This window comes from Miniopterus schreibersii (genome assembly GCF_964146895.1).
Source record: "Miniopterus schreibersii genome assembly, chromosome: 19".
Classification (NCBI taxonomy): domain Eukaryota; kingdom Metazoa; phylum Chordata; class Mammalia; order Chiroptera; family Miniopteridae; genus Miniopterus; species Miniopterus schreibersii.
This window is the reverse complement of record NC_138119.1, coordinates 29,479,859-29,502,977: the sequence shown is the minus strand read 5'-3', so window position 1 is coordinate 29,502,977 and position 23,119 is coordinate 29,479,859. Positions and strand designations below refer to the sequence as shown.

The 23,119-nt window shown below is 39.5% G+C and overlaps 2 protein-coding genes across 3 annotated transcripts in view; one reads left to right on the top strand and one right to left on the bottom strand.

Moving 5' to 3' along the window:
* The window catches only part of LOC308548765 (testis-specific gene 10 protein-like), a 56,006-nt gene extending 41,256 nt beyond the window's left edge, over positions 1-14,750 (bottom strand). The window contains exons 1-5 of the mRNA XM_081120818.1: positions 14,531-14,750; positions 10,219-10,299; positions 9,556-9,900; positions 899-964; positions 314-459 (exon numbers count right to left, since the gene is read on the bottom strand). Of these exons, the coding sequence (XP_080976944.1) occupies positions 314-459; positions 899-937 (185 nt within the window). The 5' untranslated portion in view covers positions 938-964; positions 9,556-9,900; positions 10,219-10,299; positions 14,531-14,750. The remainder of the gene's footprint in view (positions 1-313; positions 460-898; positions 965-9,555; positions 9,901-10,218; positions 10,300-14,530) is intronic.
* A 794-nt stretch (positions 14,751-15,544) lies between these two features.
* Positions 15,545-21,531, top strand: LOC308548771 (uncharacterized protein C2orf15). 2 transcript variants are annotated; one of them, XM_081120829.1, is made up of 2 exons: positions 15,545-15,721; positions 18,942-21,531. In XM_081120829.1, the coding sequence occupies exon 2, from the start codon at positions 18,992-18,994 to the stop codon at positions 19,265-19,267; it is 276 nt and encodes a 91-aa protein (XP_080976955.1). In that variant the 5' UTR covers positions 15,545-15,721; positions 18,942-18,991; the 3' UTR covers positions 19,268-21,531. The 2 variants fall into 2 exon arrangements, with proteins under 2 accessions (XP_080976955.1, XP_080976956.1); XM_081120830.1 differs by having other exon boundaries at positions 15,545-15,728.
* Positions 21,532-23,119: the final 1,588 nt, after the last annotated feature.

The following is a 23,119-nucleotide window of genomic DNA, read 5'->3' as shown; positions in this document are numbered from 1 at the left end:
CTATTAGTTATTTCTATTAATTCTAGAAATAAAATTAATTTACTTAGAATAACTTGTATAGATCTAAGTTTTGTTCACTAATTATTCAAGGAATGAATAATTTAAATGAATGCTGGAAACATTTATTTTATGACATTTATTTTACCAAAGCAATATTAGGAGGAAATGACAGATATACTTACAGAGAAGGTGTTTCAAATATTTTAAATAATAGCATTAAAATGTCTAAACAGAGCAGTTTTCATTTCACATTGTTGGATAACAAAAAGATATTACTGCCCGGCCGGGCGTGGCTAAGACGTTGAGCACTGACCTAGGATCCAGGAGATCATGGTTCGATTCCCAGTCAGGGCACATGCCCAGGTTGCAGGTTCGATTCCCAGTGGGGGTGTGCAGGAGGCAGCCGATCAATGGTGACTCTCTTAGCACTGATGTTTCTATCTCTCTCCCTTCCTCTCTCTGAAATCAATAAAGATATATTTAAAAAAGAAAAAAGGTATTACTTAGAATTAAAACAACAAAGTTTGACCTACAGATATTTATTACTAAGAATACAAGTTAATGTGTAGACAAACTCATATTTTGAGTTACTCAGTTATATTACTCAGTTATCATTTTAAGTCAATTAACAGCTAAGGGCATTAATAAAACTAACCAAAAGCTCTCTCCACCTCTAGGAGAGAAATGAGTAATGATGAAATGGAGCAAGAATAGCATTGCTCGTATAGATGGGAGCACCCTTGTGCACCAAGCAGAGAGGGCTGATTATAGAACACAACATTTTTTATTGTTCACAAAATTCATGAGAGTCAAAACATATGTTCAATTTTTTGTAGTTTTACTACACTAACAAAATAAAAATTATTCCTTAACATATATTTGAAAAAAATGTACTTACAGATCTAAGTCTTTTTATTGTATCTTCCAATACAATCATATTATTTTGCTGTCAAATGAATTCAATCTGAAAATCAAGCCAGAAAAAAATTATTTGGATTTTAAATGTTTAAGCTGATTTAACTGGAAAGAGAACATAAAAAAGTAAGCCACTTAAAAATAAAAACATGCAGACAGTGAATATTTTGCAAAGAAAAGATACTCTACCTCTTTATGTTTACCTATCTGTGATGGTAAAAAAAAAAAAAAAATGATGAAATATAACAGTTCCTTTAAATTATCTAATGTTTTGTATAAAATATTGATTATATTTTACCAAATTACTTCCTACAAACAGGAAAAAAATGTTAATACTTATTATAATCCTGAAGATTATAAAAGCTTTCCCAAACCACTATAGTCAGAAGTGATTTTCTTCTGAACTCTTGTAATAGTTTAGTTCAATCCAACCCTCAAAAACTGTTTGTATCAGTTTTATGATATAGAACACACCCAGTCTTACAGTATAGCCGCCCATAGTTATATATTTAGTATATGACTAAATTGTATGTTCCTAGAGGACAGTGACTATGTTTTTACGCAAAGCTGTAAAGCTCTTCGCTAAAAGTTGTCAAGTTAGCCTTGGCTGGGTAATTCAGTTGGTTGGAGCATCATCCCAATAAGCCAAGGTTGCCGATTCAATCCCTGGTCATGGCACATACAAGAATCACCCAAAGAAGGCATAAATAAGTGCAACAACAAATTTCTCTCTCTCCCTCTCTTTCTCTCTCTTCCTCTCTCTAAAATGAATCAATCAAAATTTAAAAACATACATATTAACAAAGAGGACCACCCATTCTTGGCAGGTTATTCTGAGTGGCTACTAAACATTTATCGAAAGCTATGCTCTAAACACATTACATGGATAAAAGTTGGCAAATTAGTTTAATAAATTTATTTTTCAATTAATAAACCTCTCCTTTGTTATTCTAAACTAAAATGTACTATATTTTAAATATATTGAAAATATAGCACATTTAAAAATTACTTTTGACCAAAGTACTTTTATAAGATTTCTCTGGCAATATTTTTATGAAAATATTAAGGGGTGTTATAGTATGCGACATAACTTATGTATAGTTTGGATAAGCTCATATATAGTTATTTGGGTAGACAATTTTCAATGCTTTAATTTATACTACTGTGTAGAAACTTAAAAAATGGATATACAGGGGTGGGCAAAAGTAGGTTTACATTTATAATACAAATAAATAATACACCAATTAATAATAACTGTTTTGCGTTCTCACAACTGTAAACCTATCTTTGCCCAACCCATATATTGAATTTTATGTGTAAAGATTTCCATACTACATTAGTATAAAAACTCAACATGCCCTAAAATTTTTAGTATGATACATTCTTGTAAAAAATAAATTTATACACAAATATCCTAGATGAAGATAGAAGAAAACTAATAATATATAAACTGAGAAAGATGGATTATGTCTAGCTATAGCAAAGTATGATTATGGTAGACATTATTTTATATAGACTGAAATTTTTAATAGACATTACTTTACATATAAAAACACACAATGCTGATTCCACTCTGAAAAACTGGCCCAAGTGAAAAGATGCTAATCAAGTGTGTTCATTTATTTGACAATTGTTTAATGAGGACCTACTATGTGCCTGACCTTGTGTTATATACTAGGTATGGAGGTGAATATAACAGACAAAAGCCTCTGCCCTCACAGAGCTGACATTCTAGTTGAAAAGAGAAAAACAAAATATATTAGGTAAAATATATGTCCGATAGTGACTGTGTCATTAAAAATATATATAATGAGCACTCACATCTGTTCTAGGCACTTGACATTAAAAAAGTGAACAAAGCACACCAAGATCCCTGCCTTTGGGGATATTATATTCCAACTGGGTAGACAATAAAAAATAAACCCAACAAATAAATTATGTAGTAAAATAGAATAAAAAAAGCAGAGTTAAGGATATTGGGAGTATTTATGAAGGAACAGGCTGGAATTTTAAATAGGGTAATTGAAGAAGTCCTCATTGAAAGGAGCCCTTTGAGCAAGACTTAAAGGAGAGAGAGTATCAACTATATAAAAATCTGGGAGAACATTCCAGGTAGAAGATACAGCCTGTAGGAAAGGTCTTAAGGCAAAAGATGTGTGCTAAATTCCAAGAAGTAGTAAGGAGGCTAGTGTGGCTGGAGTGAGGGAGGAATAAAGTAGTAGGAAAATGTTACAGAGAAAAATAAAGCAGGGGAGCGTGAGTAGTGGGACAACATCAAGTGTAAAAACATCCACATCATATGGGTATCAGAAATAGATAAAGTGAGCAAAGGATAGAGAACCTGTTTGAAGAAATAATGGCAGAAAACTTCCCTAACCTGGTGAAGGAAAAGTTACACATATTGAGAGGTCATGTTTTCTTATCCATTCAGCTATCCTATGTCTCCTGATTGGAGCACTGAATCCATTTAAGGTTACTATGGATAGGTGCTTCTTTATTGCCATTTTTTCTTTATGCCTATGTTTCTCTCTCTCTCTCCATTTCCTCTTTTTAAAGCAATCCCTTTACATTTCTTGCAATGCTGGTTTACTGGTAATGAACTCCTTTAGTCTTCTTTTGTCTGGGAAGCTCTTTATTTCACATTTTATTTCAAATGAGAGCTTTGCTGGATAAAGCAGTCTCAGTTGCAGGTTCTTGCTCTTCATTGCTTTAAATACTTCATGCCAATCCCTTCTGGCCTGAAGTGTTTCTGTTGAGAAATCAGCTGAGAACTTTATGGGAACTCCCTTGTAGGTAAATAAATGACCATTTCTCTCTTGCTGCCTTTAAGATTTTCTCTTTGTCTTTAACCTTGGCCATTTTAATTCTGATGTGTCTTGGTGTGGGTCTGTTTGGGTTCATCTTGATTGGAACTCCTTGTGCTTCCTGAATTTGTGTAACATTTTCCTTCACCAGGCTAGGGAAGTTTTCTGTCATTATTTCTTCAAACAGGTTCTCTTTCTCTTGCTTGCTTTTTTCTCCTTATGGTGCCCCTATGATGTGGATGTTATGTTTATCGGTGTCCCAAAGTTCCCTTCAACCATCCTCCTGCTCTTTTTTTTTTTTTAAGAATAAATTTTTAGAGAGGGAGGAAGAGAAATGTCATTGTGAGAGCACAACATCAATTGGCTGACTTCTGCCACCCACCCACCCACCCACCCACAGGGGATTGAACCCACAACCCAGCCATGTGCCCTGACCAGGAGCTGAATCAGCAACCTTTCAGTGCATGGGATGATGCCCAACCAACTGAGCAATATCAGCCAGGGATCCTCCTGCTTTTTAATTATCTTTCCTTTACTGCTCTGATTTTTTTTCTATCTTGTCTTCTAATTTGTTAATTTGCTCCTCTGCTTCATCCAGCCTACTTGTTATTCCTCGCAGTACTGTATTCTGTATTTCAGATATAGCATTCTTCTATTTTTTGTGGTTTCTATGTCCTTTTTCATGCTTTTGAGCATCCTTATAACCATTACTTTGAGGTCTATTTCTGATAAATCACCTCCATTTCATTTAGTTTTTTCTGGAGATTCCTCCTTTTCTTTCACTTGGGGCCTGATTCTCTATTTTGGCTGTCTCTCTGTGTTTGTTTCTATGTATAAGATAGAACTGCTATGACTCCTAGTGTTGGTGGGGAGGCCTTCTGTGGGACCTAGTGGTACAGTCTCCTTGATGTCCTGAGCTGGGTGCTCTAGCTGTGTTGATTCTGAGTCCTCATGTGTGGGTTTCAGATGCAGGGCACTGTCAGATGTTGTGTGTAACTGGCCTTGGGCTGTCTATAGCTACCACTCTGCTCTTAGTTTATGTGTGCACCTACTAGACCTTGGGGCGGGGGACAATCTGTATAAACGGGTGGGCTTCTTCCAGCTTAGAGGTCAGGGCAGATCTGTGGTCAGACCAAGGCTCCCTGAGGTCCCCCTCCACCTGTCAGCTATTCCATCTCCGCCCTGAGGTTGCCTGGTCTTCCTGAAGAGCCTTCTGAAGAGGGTCAGTAGGATTAACCCAGGCTAGCCTAGCTCGGGCTAGTGGGCTCCCTGCTTGGGGATTACACAGTCAGGCACTCAATGAGGGAAAATTAGTGCCTGCTTCAAAGCCAAACTCTTCAGTCTCTGCCAGAGTCTCCGACTCTAGTCCCACTAAGGGGGTTTGCTGCAGGGTACAGCCTGGTCTCCTCTGCAGAAGCCGGTTCAGTTGCCCTAGGCTCAGGGGGGTAGATTTACATCTAATGATTCCATTTTCTATTTGAGTAATTGTAAATAGTACTGCAATTTAATTTCGATTGCCACATGTTAATTGCTAATATATATAAATGTAATTAATATGTTTGCCTTGTATTCTGACCTTGCTGAAGTCATTTATTAGTTCTGGTTTTGTTACTGCAGATGTTATTAAATTTTCTAAGTAGATAATCATTTCATCTTCACACATGGAAAGTTTTTTTCTTTATTTCAGGTCTATGTACCTTTCAACCTAGTTATATCATTATACTGAAAGGTAATTTCTTGTAGACATCATAAAGCTAGGTCACGTTTTCTAATCCACTCCACCAGTTTCCATCTTTTAATTGGGTATATTTAGACAATATGCATTTAATGTAATTACTCTTGTTATGATTCAAGTTGTGACTTTGTTGTTCATTGGTTTTGTGTGTTTTTTGTTTAGTTTTTCTTGCCTTCCTGTGGGTTATTTGAACATTTTTTAGAATTCTGTTTTGAATCTACAGTGATTTTTAGTACATATCTCTGTATGGCTTTTTAATGGTTGCTCTAGATGTTACATTATACATTCGTAATTTTTCAGTCTACTTTTCCCAGTTAAAGCGAACTGTAAAACCTTACCACCTCCATGTCTCTTTACCTTCCTCTATTAATAAAATAATTGTCTTAAATATTTCCTCTATATGCATCAAGAACTACATTTGACAAACCTAATTTAGAAAACTAGAAAAAAAAAATCTACTGCATTTACCCCTATTTTTGCTCTAAATGTTGTTCTTCCTTTCCTTCTATTCTTCCAAGATTCCTTCTTTTACGCCTTTTGCCATTTTTCTTTTCAATCCTCACCTGAGGATAAGTTTTTATTGATTTTTTTCCTTTTTTTAAGAGAGAGAGAGAGAGAGGGAGAAAGAGAAAATTGATGTCAGAGAGAAACATGGATCAGTTGCCTCCCACATGGGCCGATTGAGAATTGAACCCACCAACTTTTGGTGTAGGGGATGATGCTCCAACAGAGCCACCAGCCAAGGCTCCCTATTTTTTTAGGGCAGCTTTACTGGCAACCAATTCTTTTCGTTTTCTTCATCTGAGAATGTCTTGATTTTCCCTTCATTTTTAAAGGATACTTTCGTGGAAACAGAATACTGGGTTGACAATTCTTTACTTCCAGTACTTGAAAAATGTTGTGCCACTTCCTTCTGACCCCCATGTTTTCAGATCTGCTGTCATCTGATCTTTCTCTCTAGGTAATGAATTGCTTCTCTGGTTTCTTTCAGCAACTTTTTTTCTGTCTTTAGTTTTCACAAGTTTAAATATTAAGTGCATTGCATGGGTTTCTTTGGAAGACTCCCGGTAGGTATTCACTCACCTTCTTCAATCTGTCTTACGTCTTTTTCCAAATTTGGGGAATATTTAGCCATTACTCCTTCAAATACTTTTTCAGCCTCACTCTTTCCTACATTTCTTGCTGCAACTACAATGATCCAAATGTTGTATCTTTTGCTATGGTTCAACCTGCTCTGTTCCTGTTCATTTTTCAATTTATTTTCTCTCTGTTGTTCAGGTAATTTCTATGTTTCTGTTCGCATGTTCATTAACTCACTCCTCTCTCCTGTGTATTTTGTTGTTTGAAAACACTGAATTTTTAATTTCAGTTACTGTATTTTTTAACTATTTTTTATTGTGGTGAAATACACATACCATAAAGCTTACAATTATAATCATTTTTTGTATACAATTCAGTGGCATTAATTATATTCATAATATTGTGCACCCGTTCCATATCCACTCCCAGAACTTTTTCATCATCTCAAACAGAAATTCTGTACTCATGAAACAAAACCCATGAATTTTCCTATTCTAGGCACCTCGTGTAAGTGGAACCATACAATATTTGCCCTCCTTCGCCTGCTTATCTCACTTAGCATATTTCCAAGGCACATCCATGTTGTAGCATTGTATCAGAATTTCATCATTTTAAGGCTAAATAATATCCCATTGTATGTACTACATTTCATCTATTCATCCGTTGATGAACATGGGTTGTTCCTACCCCTTGCTGCTTTGAATGCTGCTGCTATGAACATTGGTGTACAAATATCTGTTTGAGGACCTGCATTTAATCTTTTGAGGATATACCTAGGAATGGAATAGCTAGGATCATACTATAAATTCTGTATTTAACTTTTGAGGATCTACTAAACTTTTTCAACATGGCTGTACCATTTTTACATTCCTACTAGTAATGTACAGGGCTCTAGTTTCTCCACATCCTCACCAATACTTGTTATTTCCTGGGGGGAGGAGTGGTGCTTTGTTTTGATAATAGCCATCCTGATGGGTATGAAGTAATATTGTGGTTTGAATTTGCGTTTCTTTAGTGGTTGGTGCTTATTGGCCAATTGTGTTTCTGGGAGAAATGTCTATTCAAGCCCTTTGCCGATTTTTAAACTGGGAATTTTTGTTGTTGAGCTGTAACAGTTCTTTATATATCTGGATATTAATCCCTTATCAGATATATAATTTGGAAATATTTTATACTATGCATTTTTAATAGACTTTGTTTTTTAATAGGCATTTTTAGGTTTATAGAAAAATTGATCAGGAATTAGAGATTTCCCACATATCTTTTGTAAACCCCCCGCCTCCCCAAACACATTCAGTTTCCCCTCTTGCTTACATCTTGTAATAGTGTGGTACATGTTACAACTGATAAACCAACATTGATACATTATTAACTAAAGTCCATAGTTTACATTAGGGTTCATTCTTTGGGTTGTAGATTCTATGGGTTCTGACAAAGATATGATGACAGTATTCATCATTATTGTATCGTACAGAATAGTTTCATTATCCTAAGAATCGCCTGTGCTACATTCATCACTTCCTCCCTCTAAATCACTGGCAACGCCCAGCCGGGCATGGCTCAGCGGTTGAGCATTGACCTAGGATCCAGGCGATCGGGGTTTGATTCCTGGTCAGGACGCATGCCCGGGTTGCGGGCTGCAGCTGATCAATGACTCTCTCATCATTGCTATTTCTATCTCTCTCTCTCCCTCTCCTTTTCTCTCTCTGAAATCAATAAAGATATATTTAAAAAATAATCAATCAATCAATCAATCAATCACTGGCAACCAGTGATCTTTCTGTGTCTCTGTTTTATCTTTTCCAAGTAATATAGTTGGAATCAGAGTATATAACCCTTTCAGATTGGCAATACGCTTTCAAGGTTCCTTTATGTTTTTGTGGCTTGATAACTCATTTCTTTTTATAGTTCCATTGTATGGATGCACCAATTTGTTTATTCATTCACTTACTGAAGAACTTAGTTGCTTCCAAAATTCCATTTGGCTCTTTTTATCTTTTAAGTCTTTGCTGAGATTTTCTATTTCCTTTAGTGTGTGTCTCAGGCATGCCCAAAATTGCTTGCTGAAGCATTTATAAGATGTCTGATTTAAGATAATTGTAATGTCTAATTCATCTCTGTGTTGGCATATCTTGATTGTCCTTTCTCATTGAAATTGAGATCTTCCTAATTCTTAGGATGAGGAATGATTTTTAATTTTTATTGAAACTTGACATTCTAAGACTCCAGCTGCTGTTTTAGTAGGCTTCCTGTGACATTGCTCCAGCTAGAAAAGAGGAATACTGCCTTGTTTCTGCTAGGTGGGATGAAGTCCAATTTCTACTCGAGGCTTCCATGGACATCTAGAGAAGGTGAGGCTTGCTGTTATTCCTAGGCAGGGATGGAAGTTCAGGCTCCTTGCTAGGCCTCTGCTGATACCTCGCAGCTAGGAAGATCAGAGGTGCCTTGTTACTGCTCTCATGTGTCCTCCACTGTGGGGGGTGGACTCGTTAATGCTGGGTTATGGTAAAAGCCCTAACTCTGCAGTATGTCTCCTCTGACATCACTCCAGCAAGGAGGAAAGGGGACACCTCTTACTACCATGTGGGGATAGATGTGTAGGCTCCCTGTGTGGTTTCCACTGACAGTGCAAAGTTGGGAACTTCTCTTACTGCCTTGTGGGTACAAAAGTCTTGGTTCTCAACTCAGCCTTCTTCGATATCACCTTGTTGGGATGGAGAACTTGGTAGGGGTTGGGGGTAGTGTATGAGCTGCAGCTGGGGATCCTTATTATAGCCTGGCAAAGGTAGTCTTGGCTCTTTGCTTAGCTTTTGCTGGCAGGAATGGGGCTATAGTTTTTCTACTGTGTTGTTTAAAAGTAGTCTACCTTGCTAGGCTGTCCCTTTTCTAGTCCTTTGGCTAGAGAGAGAGATGGCTTTTCTGAGACCTTTCTTTGTCTGCACCCACTGTTGTTTTTGAGGGCCAGTTTTCCCAGCACTCTGTCTGGAATATATGGAACAAAACTAAAATCCAGGAACTCACCGTGTCATTCACTGTGTTGAGGCCCCTAGTCGGTCTTCCTTCTTCTTCCCACCTATCAGTGTTCTGCTTGCTTTATATGTAACGTTCAGGGTTTTAGCTGTACTTCGTAGGAGAAATAGGGAAGTAAGTCTACTCCTTCTTCCCAAAAGACTCTCTTTCCTTTAATGGCATTTATTAAGAGCTACACCACAGATCAGGCACCAGAAGACAAACAATACTGAATTTGGAGTTCAGAGAACTGGGTTCAAATCTTAGCTAACTTGGGAGCTCAGAGAAATCCTAGCTCTGTCACTCATTAGTCCAATATCATAATTCTTTATCCTCTTGGAACTTCAGCTTCCATGTCTGTAAAACAGAAGTAACATCACTGTTTCACAAGGCTGGGAAGAAGTGAGATTTTGTACTTGAAAGCACCTAATACAACACTTGGCACATAGTTTGCACTCACTGACTCTGAATCTATGTGTATCAAAATGGTTAAGATAAATATGAAATGATTAGAGACCCATAAAAAAACCATAAAACTAGCACTGAATTAATATTTATTCTCCATCTTCTTAATTTAAAATAGGCCTCAGCCCAAATTAATTCAGGGAAATACATATATAAATTAAATGTAACCTGTAATTTCAGTGTAGAGATAAATTTATCTTGATTTCTCACTTTTTATTCTAGCTGGAGAGTATTCTGGTATTTTTCAGCTTCAGAAACGGGAGTCCCAAAATTATGTTCTTTGGTGGTAACCTAGTGGAAAGAATGGGCATAATACCGAGGCATTCAATTAAAAACAGCTTTGTGATTTCTCACAACAATCAATAAATTTTAAAAATTATCAACATTCTTAGATACATTTTCAACTGTTTCTAACCTTGTCACACCAGCAAATTTTTAAATTTTAAAAATTAACAACATTCTTAGATACATTTTCAACTGTTTCTAACCTTGTCACACCAGCAAAGCAAGCTTTACTTTCTTAAAATTTTATGTTATAAAACTTTTCTGAGTGTTTTCCAAATATAAAACTACAATATTGAACATGCTTTTATTTTTTTTTATATGTTTTTATTGGTTTTTTAGAGAGAGGAAGAGAGAGGGAGAGATAGAAACATCAATGAGAGAGAAATATCGATCAGCTGCCTCCCGCACACCTCCCACTGGGGATCGAGCCTGCAACCCAGGCATGCGCCCTGACCAGGAATCGAACCGTAGTTCCTAGGTTGACACTCAACTACTGAGCCACACCAGCTGGGCAACTTAACATGCTTTTAAAAAAAGGCATACCCCATCCTATCCCCTTCGCAATCAATGTACTAAGGACATATCTGGTTGCCAGCAAATTAAGTAGTCGACCTCTAGGCCTGTGTTTTCCAATATAGCAGCCATTAGCAACCTGTTGTTGCTTTTGTATATTAACAAAAAGGTTTGCTAGCTATATCACAAAGGGCTGACTTCCCTAATATATAAATAATTCCTGGAAAAAGAATACCCTAGTAGAAAAATTGGCAAAGAATATGGATATTTCACATACATGGCTTTTACATTGATTTAAAAATATTCAGTCTCACCATTTAGAGTGATACAAATTAAAACAACACTGAATACCCTTTTAAGCCATCACACTGGCAAGGAAAATAGTTGGATATGTAACTTATACGTAACTGGTGGCAGTATAAACTGACACAATATTTATGTGTCCAGCAACATTACAAATACACATGGCTTCTGTATAAATTACATTTCTAGGAATTTTTCCCATGCACATATTTGTACATGGGAAAAATAACAAGATATTTCACTTTGACATACTATACCTACTACTCTGCATTGTGTTTTACTTGACAATGTATCTTAGAAATTGTGTAATTTAGGAAAATAATTTGTTCTTTCCCTGACTCTAGGCTGCCTTGATGTTAAGGAGAGATAATTTCTACAAGCACCATAGGTGTCTCCTGGCAACACAGCTGTTATTCTCCAAAATCTCGGGAAATTACAGGATCAGGATTTTTCCCGTAACACTCTAATTCAGCACTTAGCAGTGTGATAGATTTACCTCCCTTTTTTCCTTTCCCTAAACAAAACACAAGGCTGCTTTTCTGTTCTTCATTCCAGCAGTTACTGCCTCACTTGCAACTTAAGCATTAGATCCCACAGAGTACTTCTAATTATGAGTCATTTAGGCCTTTATGGGGTAGGCTGAAATCCTAACTACCATTTCTTACACAGTTTCTGTTGAAAAGCATGTTCCTAGTTATAAAAATTTGACTTAGAATAACAGAATCAAATGACTTCTCACGATAGCAGTACTTTTCAATTTTTAGTGAATATAGGAATCCCTTGAGAACTTTGTTAGAAATGCAGATTTTTATTCACAACAGGCCTGAAATGGTGCATTTCTAAAAAGCTGCCCAGTGATCTCTATTTGGCTAGTACAGAGACTAGACCCATATAAAATTCCCATAAAACAAGCCCTGAATTAATATTTATTCTCCATCTTCTTATTTTAAAATAGGCCCCAGCCCAAATTAATTCAGGGAAATTAAAGTCTAAACCTGCCTAGCATTCAGAGTACTTCATAATTTGGTCCCTTCCCACATCGCCAAATTCATCTCCCACTTGACACCTCCAAGAATCCCTCTATTAAAGACAAACTATTCCAAACTACTCCACACATTCTTTATACATTCAGAAACATGTTATCTTTATTCATAAGCCTTGCCCTCACCCTTTTCAACACTTAACTAGACACTGCTAAGGTTCAGCTTCAATTCCACATTCTCTAGGAGGTTTTCTGTCTTCTCCATCAGTGATCACTTCTTCAGTGAGACTTCTGTATATATTGGTTACAGAACAATTTATGTAGCTATTTGGTTTTTCTGGATGTAAATCTTTCTCAAACGGTCATTAGAATGTTAGGAACAAGCAACGTCCTAGAGCTCTCTGTACTCCCCCAACCTGCACAGAGTTGTTTCTATAATAGGAAGGTGTCATAAAAATTTGTCGAGGTTGATAAAACAGCAGTGTACTAAAGCAAATAAAATTGAATTTTCCTTCTTCTCTTCGGTAAACTCAACAGTCAAGTGGGGATTCTATAAAACTACCTATGAGACTAATCTAGAAATTAAAAGTAGGAAGAGGCCAAGAGACTATCTGACAATTGTGAGCTATCATATTAAAGTTGCTACTTTCCTTGCATTAGTTTTGGAGGCAATAAAAAAGGAGAGACATCAATGTATCTGAAATGCCCATGCCTAGCTTGCCACCTGAATATCTTCCACATTCCCACGATCCCTAAATGGGACTATGAATGGAACTTGTGTTCCTGTACAGATCTCAGAGAATGCAAGTAAAAGTACGGTGCAAACAGCAAATTGTTATCATAAACATCCAAGCTAGAATCACAATCATTCTCAACTGGGAAGTAACACAGCACAGTGGTTAAGAGCATGTTCATCAGCATGTTCATTAGCATGTTCACCATGCTTGTTCTGCTGCTTCTTAGCTGCATGACTGACTATAGGCAAGTTACTTCTCTGGCTATGGATTCAGCTATAAAATAAGAATAACAACAGTACTTGCCTCAAAGGGCTGTTGTGAGGATTAAACAAATCAACATAAGTAAAGCACTTAAAAAGTGCCTGGCTAAAACAAGTGCTATATATTATTATTATTAATTACTATTATTACTAATTCCTCTCACTGACTCAACTTATCTAGTTGGCCATCAAATCCTACTAATCTTTTCACTAAAATCTCTCTCAAGTACTTTTCTTCCATTTCTATCGCTGTTTCAGTTCATACTATCAGACTGTAAGTCACATTTATTCAATTCTCAAATTTATAAATAGCTAGAATAATGATGAATCAATATTAGATTTGAATGGTGTGACACTCTCCTTCTATATTATATAACTAACCTATTTTCTTTTACTTAAAAACCGACTGTTACTCTATTTATTTCCTTACAGGTAACCCCTATCCCACCCTACCTCCTAAAAAGTGTAGTTGAAATGCCAGTAGAGGAAATTTAAAACACCGAATATCCTGAGATACAAGGGCATGTAGTAGGAGAAAAACTCTGGGGCACCGTCATCTTTGCAAACTGTCCCGGAAGACGCTTTCCTTGACTATTAAAAAAAATAAGTATTCCCATGCATATTTAGGTATCAGGTCCATGTTATCGCCTGAGTTATTCGTCTCAACTGTTCTTTCAAACAAAAGCCAGCTTCCCTGCCTTTCCTATGTGCAATGTCTACTGAAATTATATGAGATTTTCATGCAAATGCCTACGTAATCTCGGCCCTTTACCTCCCAAGGTCTACAGACAGGCTTAGAAGTGCGGAGCTGGGAGTCAGGATAAGCCAGGCTGAACTCCCAAATCTCTGACTTCAAATTCTCAGCTCCAGTGCAGAGCGTTTCTAACCCGAACAGTCTCCCCCCAAGCCAAGCGAAGAGCTGCCGCAGGAAGCGACGCGGAGCGGTCACCCGGGAACTGGGCTCAACCCTAAGCTACTAAGAAACCGCCACTGGAGAAAAGTTCGCTCCTGGAGGGCTTCCCGGGGCCGCAAGTCGGCACGATCCGCCCCTCACAGCAGCTCAGGCAGTGACCACCTACCTCGGGGTCACCCACAGCCCCCACCCCGCCACACGCTCCCTCCTGCAGCCGCCCTCTCTGAGGCTTTCGGACCCATAAGCTGCCTGAGCCCAGCCCGGCGCATCACCGCTGCTCCCACCTGGAGCGCCAGGTCCCTACCCGGACTTCTCCGCCCGCCGACCTCAGAGCTCAGCCCGGCGACTGGCAGGCCTGCGCCTCAGCCTGGGACGCAGATCCCACGCCCCTCCATCCTCCGCCCCTTCCCCTTCCTCCCCAACCCAAACCAACCTGGCCCCCGCCCCGGTGGAGGTGGAGGGAGACCGGACGCTGCGAGGAGGGGGCGGGGGCGGTTAGCGCCGCCGGCCCCGCCCTCACGCTCCGTACCTGAACCGGGCTTGTCCTCCGCCTCTCGGACTCCGCTCCGCTCCAGTCCCGCGCGCCCTACGTCCCCGTGCGCACGCGTACCTGGCTGGACCCTTACTCTCGCGGGGATTACAAGACCTGCGCGCGCACCCACGCACGTAGCGAGGCGTAGGTCCACTTTCCAGTCTTAGCAGACGCCTGGGAAAGGCCTTTTTCTGGTCCGTCCGCGCCGCGCAGGCGCACGTTCGCGCAGCGCCTCGACGCCCACGTGAGCGTCCGGTCTCCTAGTAACCAGCCACCACCCCTTTTTCATCATTTAGTTCTTACTACCTGCGGCCGGCAGCCTCACGCAGAAGGGACGCGCATGCGCAGGCTTCTGTGTCCTTCCGCCACCTTCCCAAAGCTCTGGAACACCTGCTGTTCTGCTGCTACGACTTTGGGCCACTTTTGCCAGAGATCAGGCACCGTTCTGGACCCACGTTCAGTAAACTCCTGGGTCCCCAGAGCTGCTCTTGGACGCTGGGAGGTCGGCGCGCCCTGCCGCCGCAGCCGGGGCTGGGGACGCATCCCAGGTGGGGTCCTGCTGCGGCAGCCAGAGAGCCGCCCTGTTCGGTGAGCGCCGGGGGCCTGCAGACCCGCGCCCCGGTCAGCCTTGCACGGCCCAGTGAGGGTTGAACTAGCAACGAAAGCACAGATTCCTGATTGCTCTTCCTTCTCCACACGCCAGTCCCTTTCCAGAAAAACTGGTGATGGTTAACAAAAAAAGGAAAGGGTCTACTACGTCATTCATACTTAATATTTTATTGTTTTCCTGTTCAGTATCATTTAAACTTGTCTTAGTCAGGGAACACTATTTTAATTTACAATATTTTTGGCTATCCAACTATGTTAAAATTAATCACGATTACCTAAAATTTGGAAAAGGAGCTTTTTAGTGAAAAAACAATGAGAACTGCATTTTATCCTGCTAAATTTTTGGAGCCCTGCTTGAAAAGAAATGTCTTTGAAATATTTCTTAATGTTTAACATGTCCCACCTTTCTTAAATAACCCAAGGGTTTCTGAACTTTAATGGTGGCTTTGTCTGTCTTTTCCACAGATGAAATAACTAGATTTTTAAAGCTGTGCTCTGATTATCTTGACTTAGTATTCGCCTGTGCATTTCAAAAGTAATTTCACATTTGAAGAGACTAACAGTTCCTGTTTTTGCCAGGTAAGTGGTAAGTACTCATTTCTTCCCACATGTTATTGGCAGGCATAACGAATTTTATGTTAGAACAAATTTCTTCATAGAAGTATATTTAAGTGCCATGTTTTTCTATTCTCTGCTCTGATTTTTTTCATCATTATGTGCGCTGTTACATTTTCTCATATTTTGTAGCATTCATTTTCAGATATCGTATACTTTGTAAGTATAGCTAGATACCAAAAAATTAAATTGAGTGTTGCTATTTTAATAAAGAAGTCAGAGGCCCTAAGAGGTACATTTCCTCTGAAATATAATTATACCTAATTAATAGTTACAAAGAAGCATGAGCTCTCAAAGACTAGCCTAAAAATTTATTTTAGGGAGAACAATGTATAATCTCATTTTCTCTTCAGGTACTAAGATTATTTTTAAGATTCTCATCTAGCATTGAAAAGAAATAGGCAAAAATGTATGAACTTCAAAACTCTTACTAGAGTTTAAGCCTTGGGGGGATGAGGGGATTATTAATATAAGAGGTAGGAACGTACTTCCCTTAGGGAAAAAACATAAAAATGTAAGCATTTATGTACACCACCTAGATGTTACTGAAGATTCTTTATGGCCAAACCAGGGTGTGAAGATTTTATTTTATTTATATCAAGGACTATTAATTTTGTTCCCAAGCCCAAGAAAGTAAAAATTTTCTTCCCTCAATAAAAACCCAGAGTGGTCAGTGCTCCATCTTTCCCCAACTAACCCTTCCATAGTGTCTCTGCACTCTCCTTGTGACAGTCGGCTGCAATTCTAAGGTCTGAGTTTTCTATTCCCTTAGTTTCTCCTTCATTTCACAAGTTTCACTACGAAAAACCTGTTTTGCCTTTGAGTACCTCCATGGTCTCAAAAATCTGGGGCTCCAATTGCATGTTAAGCTGGTTGATGCTATTTGATTTTATTTTAAATATATCTTTATTGATTTCAGAGAAAGGAAGGGAGAGGGGGAGAGAGAGGTAGAAACATCAGTGATGAGAGAGTTGTCATTGATGGGCTGCCTCCTGCACACCCCCAACTGGGGATTGGGCCCACAACCCAGGCATGTGCCGCGACCAGAATCAAACTGTGATCTCCTGGATCCTAGGTCCAGGCTCAACTGCTGGGCCACGCCCCACTGGGCTCTTTTTTTTTTAAGTTGGATAGTTTCTATATCTTCAAGTTCACTATTCTTTCCTTTGGCAGTGTTAATCCCATCCACAATGGGATTTTTTTCACATTAGAATTGTATTTTCATTTCTGGAAGTATGTGGGGTTTTTTTTAATAACTTCCATTTCTTTCTTCATCATGCACGTGCTTTGCTCTACCTTCTTGGAAATATGGAATATATATTAAAATAGCTGTTAAGGTCCTTGCATGCTAATTCTATCATTTGTGACATTTCCAGGTATGTTTCTATCAATTGATTTTTTTTCCCCTCTTTTGGGTCATGTTTTTATGCTTGTTTCCATAGCTCATAAATTTTTATTGGCTACCAGACATTGCAGCTTTTACATTGTAGTGCTGAAGGTTTTGTTTTTTCTTTAAATATATTTAGGCTTTGTTCTGAGATGCAGTAAGTTTACTTGGAAACAGTTTGATCCGGTAGAGCTGCCCTGTAGAAAATGCAAATGTCTATTTGATTTTGTTAATAAAATTTAAATTTTAGTTCCTCATTTGTACAATGTACATTTCAAATGTACACACACAGCTACTGGCTACTATATTGGACAATCATTGCAGAAAGTTCTATTGGACAGTGCTGCATTAAAAGCTTATTTTAAGCTTTGTTAGGTCCAAAATAGTCTTTATCTAGAGCAAATCTGCCCCATTACCAAGCCAATACCTTTGTCAGGACTTTTTTCAGAGCTCCATGTATGAGGAGTTCTTTCCACTCTGGCTATTGGGAACTCTATTCTTGGCACTGGGTGTGCCTTCTCCTTTTTGCTGGTTCTTTCCTAGACTTCAATAGTTTACTTATACATATGCACTGATCAGTATTCAGCCAAAGGATTGTGGGGAATCCTCTGCAAATCTCTGGAGCTGTCTCTTACTGCCCCTCTCTCTTCAAGTTCTAGCCACCTTGGCCTCCACAAACCCTGAACTCTCCCTTCTCAACTCCCTGAAATAACTAACTCAATTTGGGTTCCCCCTCCCTGTGCTGAAGCCTAAAATTTCCAAGCAGTGAACACTCCCAGGGCTCACCTTATTTCCTTTCTGTTAGGGATTACTCCCCTGCACTGCCTGTTGCCCAACATCTCAAAGCCCTGGTTTCATGTGTTTTGTCTGTTTTTTTTTGTTTGTTTTCTGGTGTTTTGTTGTTGTTTTGTTTTTGGCATATTTAGGGCATGAGGATATATCTGGTCCCTTTCTGTATCATGACCGAAAGCAGAAGTCAGCTGGCTCCCCTTGGTCGCAGGCCCCATGCCACCAATCATCCCCAACAGAAATGGTTTGCAATTCAAAAATTGCTTCAGGCTGAGGGCACTGGAAGTGCACAGGCCCTGATGCAGGAGAGGTTTGGCGTGACATGTGCTTGAGGAACAGCAGTGAGGTCATGGTGCAGACACAGAGTGAGGAGACAAGAGAGGAGTTTGAGATGACAGATTTTTATTTTGTGTATGTTTCCTACTACTGCTGTAACAACTTACCACAAACTTGTTTTAATTTGTTCTTCAAATCTTCTTTTTCTTGTCTTCTGTCTGGTTGTTTTATCCATTATGAGAGTTGAGTATTGAAGTCTCCAACTATTAGAGCAGAACTATTTCTCCCTTCAGTTCTGTGAGTTTTTGCTTCATATAGTTTGATGGTGTGTTATTACTTGGTAAATGTTTATAACTGTTTGGCCATCTTTATTTTTTGGAGAACATCTAGCAGAGTGTTTGGACTTCAGTAATTATTTCTTTAATCCATTAATAATTAATAAAAATTTTTGATAGCAAGAATGGTAGAAAGGGCTACGTAGAGAAGTTCTATTATTTCCTGAAAAGTGATGAAACATAAAAAGTCTGGTAAATTCCGTTTGAAATAGAATTTCAAAGAATCTATAGAACCTGTGACCCCTCCCACAGAGAAAATGTAAACACTGAGATGTAGAAGTGTTTTACTTTTTATTTTGGCATCATCACCATGACATTCCATTAAAACAAACATTGCCATGAAGTTGGTTAAAATTCCCACTGTATTCACTTGGTTCCATTTTTTTTCCCCCTCAAGCAATCAAGTTGAAGAAACGTTTCCACTACTGTATTTCTTCAGCTGTTCCAATGGGATTTTCTCTTAGTAAATCTGCTACTCAGGTATCTGCTATGTGTATGGATTCAAAAGTGGATGATCACTTAATGCAAAGGACTGAGAAAAACAAGTTGGAACCAGTGACTCAGTTATTTCAAAACACCAAGAAAATAAGATTAGAAGACACAAACCAAGAAAACTTTACAAGAAGTAAAGAGAATGGCACAGGATCTCTTTCAGAGAAAGCCTTGGGTTCAGTGGTTTATGTTAAAGAAAGTGATGGAATAGAAATGACAGATGTGGAATGAAGTTATCTGTACATATTACCACAGAAACCAAAAATTGCTTTTGACTAAGAGGGCATGTTGAATGAGAACTTAACCTCATTAGGAAAACCTAACAAAATGAAGGAAGATGACTGCTTTTTTCCCACTGTTTGTGAATCACCTTAGACTGCATTTTTAGATGACACCTACTCAAAATAGCTGCTTTAGGGACAAAAGACTCTCCAAAATTCAAAGCAGATTTCTCTGGTATTATGTTCTATCCTTGTCAAAATCAGAGTATTTGAGTAACAGTATTTGAATGGCACCAAAATATATTAATTATAAAGTATTTACAATTTGACATCAGTATGTCACACTATTTCTGGTGTATCGATTTTGTATGTTAGATTTCCAGTTTTGGATTTTGCTTGAGGGGACTTTATCTTCCTGCATTTTTGCATTTCTGTTCTGTAAAAGTTCACTGTAAATAAACTATGCAAAAGACCATTAAATGCATACTTTGAAAAGCATTTCGCGTTTTAAATCATCCTTTTAAAACTGTTATTTTTCCCCTCCATATTGAATTCATTTCAGTTACAAATTAGTTATTTCGAAGTGTAATAGTTTATCTTACAGATGCTACCATTTTACACTACCAATATTTAATATAAGAAAATAGCCTTAAAATTCTTGTTTTATATATATATATCATTTTGCCACTTATTGAAATATGTAGTAGTTTGAAACAGCAGTATTGTCTCAAGTAATATTAGATGAAATTAAACCATTTTGTGTCTGGACATATAGTGAGCTGTAACTATATTATGTATGTTTTGAACATTTTCCTATATTTTAATATTTGATGACTATACCTAATGCCCAACTGAGTAATCTTCATAGTTAAAAACAAAAAGGGAAAGACATCTCCTTTTAGGAGACGCAATATTTTATAAATCAGACAGTACTAAACAAATGTAATATATTTGTAGGAAATGCTGAGCCACGAGTTTAAAAAAAAAAAAAAGTTGAATGGGGCATAACTAATAAGATGATGCTTTTTATCATTTACAGAACAGAATTCTTTGGGAGAGAAAAAAATACACAAACCATTCACTTGTTCACCTAGCCTGGCACTGGGCTTGGTGCTGGGGATACAGAGGTGAGTAAGATAGCTACTGCCTTTATTGTGCTTACTATCTGGCTACCAGGGAAGGTAGAACATCAGATAGTAATTATATAAGATACAAATTGTGATGTGACAGGAGGAAAAAGTAAAATGTTCAGATAGACAGGAGACGTAACACATAAACTTGATTTTTAATGGAACTAGAAAGGCTTCTCTGAGTAAAATGTTCAGAGAGACAGGAGACATAACACATAAACTTGATTTTTAATGGAACTAGAGAGGCTTCTCCGAGCACATGACATGCATAGCTTTTATAGCGACAGGTTGTCCAAGTGACATGGTGATGGTTGAGGTGTTAAGCGGAGAGACTCCAGGTGAAGTTTGGCAGGATGTAGTGATGGCTTAAAAGTGGCAAGGGAGGAAAAAGAAAGGGTTTCTAGCAAAAAAGGCTAAATGCATGGAGGTTCCTGGGGGAAAGGGTGTGCTCAGGGGCACAGGTTTTGGACATACCAGGTTTTCAAGGCAAGTAGACAGTTGTATGTATGGAACCAAACATAAATTTTGAAGTTGTACACAGAAATGCTATTTAAAGCCATGGGAATGAATGATACTGCTTAAGGTGAATGTACAGTTTGAGATCAAGTCCTGAGAAACTCCAGCATTTAGGAGCTGGTCAGTGAGGGGCAGCTGGCAAAGGGGACTGGGCATTGGCAGTGCGGTTGGTGGGAAACCAAGGTGGGGTAATGTCAATACTGCCCACAGGAGTCTTTTTTTTTTTTTTTATCCTCACCAGAGGATATTTTTTCCACTGCTTTTTCAGAGAGAGTGGAAGAAAGAAAGAGAGAGAAACATTGATTGGTTGCCTCTTGAACATGCCACCTGGCTCCAGGGATCAAGCCTGTAACCAAGGTACGTGCCCTTGGCAGGAATTGAACCCAGGACCCTTCTGTCTGCGGACCAACGCACTAACCACTGAGAAAAACCACCTAGGTCGCCCACAGGAGTCTGAGGTGGAGGTAGTCAACTGATAGGTCAGATGAGGACTGAAAAGTCCATTGGATCTAAAAGTCCACGAATATCACCAGTGACCTTAGCAAAACCACTTAAAAAAAAATAGGGACTTGGCTCAGGCATTTACAGACTGTTGTTTCATGTCCACATATGTCCAACAGGACATTTGATACCTGTGTTGGATGTTGAATTTAGGATGATCTTTCATTGTGTGTGATGCGCCATGCCCTGCAGGATGTGAAATGTGGTAGCACACCCCAGTCACTGAGGCAACAAAATATGCAAACATTAATTACCCTCATTGATAACCACTGCTGCTAAGACATCAGAAAATTGGGATCCCCAAATCCCATCCAAGCTATAGATTAGGCAGCTGGGAAGGGAAATTCCTGAAGACTTCCTGAAAGGGGTGGAGTGGAACAAGTTAATTAGAACAATAGCCTGACGTAGGTGTTTTTTGAGAGAATTCTACAAGTGTAATCCTCAAGTGAGCACTTTTTGGAGTTCTGTTGTTTCTGATAAGAAAGTAAAATTTCCGTATAAAAATAATGTAGTACAGCAGAAATAAGAATGGTAGGAGACTTTAAATTCAACATATCCATAAAATAAGATATCTAGACTTATGGTATATGCACTATTGTTGTATCTAATGGTGTTGTCATTGATGCTAATAATAATAGCTATAATTTATGGAACTGGTATATGACTGTCTTAGCTGAGATTGCCTAGAAGGTTCTAGCAGGAAATAACCAAAGGAGAGACGTTTCAGAGGAGGGAGGAGGGAACCGGATTCTTGGAAACCACCTCAGTAGGAAACTGGGGTGGGGGGAGGCTGTACCACCTCAAATTTCAGTGAAATGGAACTTAGAAAGATGTAGCATCAGCAGAGGGCAGTAGTACTGCGTGGCTATTTTTAAGCCTGACCTGAGGTTCCCCAGCAGCTGGCAGCACCACCTGGCAAGGGTGTGAAAAGCCAGCCTGGAGCCCCGCGCTCCGCCAGCCCTGGGGGACAGAAGCCCCCTGCGTAGGCCCCGGGGACAGCAGCAGAGGAATCGCCCACCTCGCCCATATACATGTTCGAAATAATAAATCGCTGTTTTAAGCCACTCATGAATGGCTGAGGCAGTTTTGTAGCAATCGTTAATCGAAACTACGGCTTGCTGCGGTGATTTCCCACCTGGCTGAGCCACGCGGATTTCCCTGCCATCCGCAATGAGGGACACCCCAAGCAGCAGCGTCCCTTCGCCTCCCTGTTTGCTTTCCGACCCACTGCTTCCTACCCGTTACCGTCTCCGTGTGAATACAGGTGTTTGTTCCTTTAAACGCAATGTCTTTCCAAACTTAATCTAACTTCCCTCACCTCCCAAGCGGAGTTACCTGCCTTTTGGGCTGTGAAGAGGAGATCCCTTTAAGACCCGGCGCAACGCCTGAACGCCCGGCGAAAGGCTGACGGCTTGGCCCTCGGGCCTGGCGCGCGGCCTGAACGCCCCGGGTTTCCGGCGGCCTCCCCCAGACTCGCCCACGACGCGGCCGCCCCTCCTACCTTCACCGCGGTGGCCGTTAGCGCCGGCGGCCACGGAGGGCGCGTCCGTCTGAACCGGGGGCTCCACGGCTAGGTGGTGCACCGCGTCGGCTCTAATCGGGCCTGGCGCCGGCCCGCCGATCCCGAGGGCCCTTAGGAGCTCTGCGGGTTACCCAGTCCCGCACGGACCGCGCGGGGCAGAGGCCCCGCCTCCCGCGCCACTTCCGGGGCGGTG

What these genes read in the sequence shown, in the direction of transcription:
- LOC308548771 (XM_081120829.1), top strand. Translation starts at nt 18,992, where the DNA reads ATGGGATTTTCTCTTAGTAAATCTGCTACTCAGGTATCTGCTATGTGT.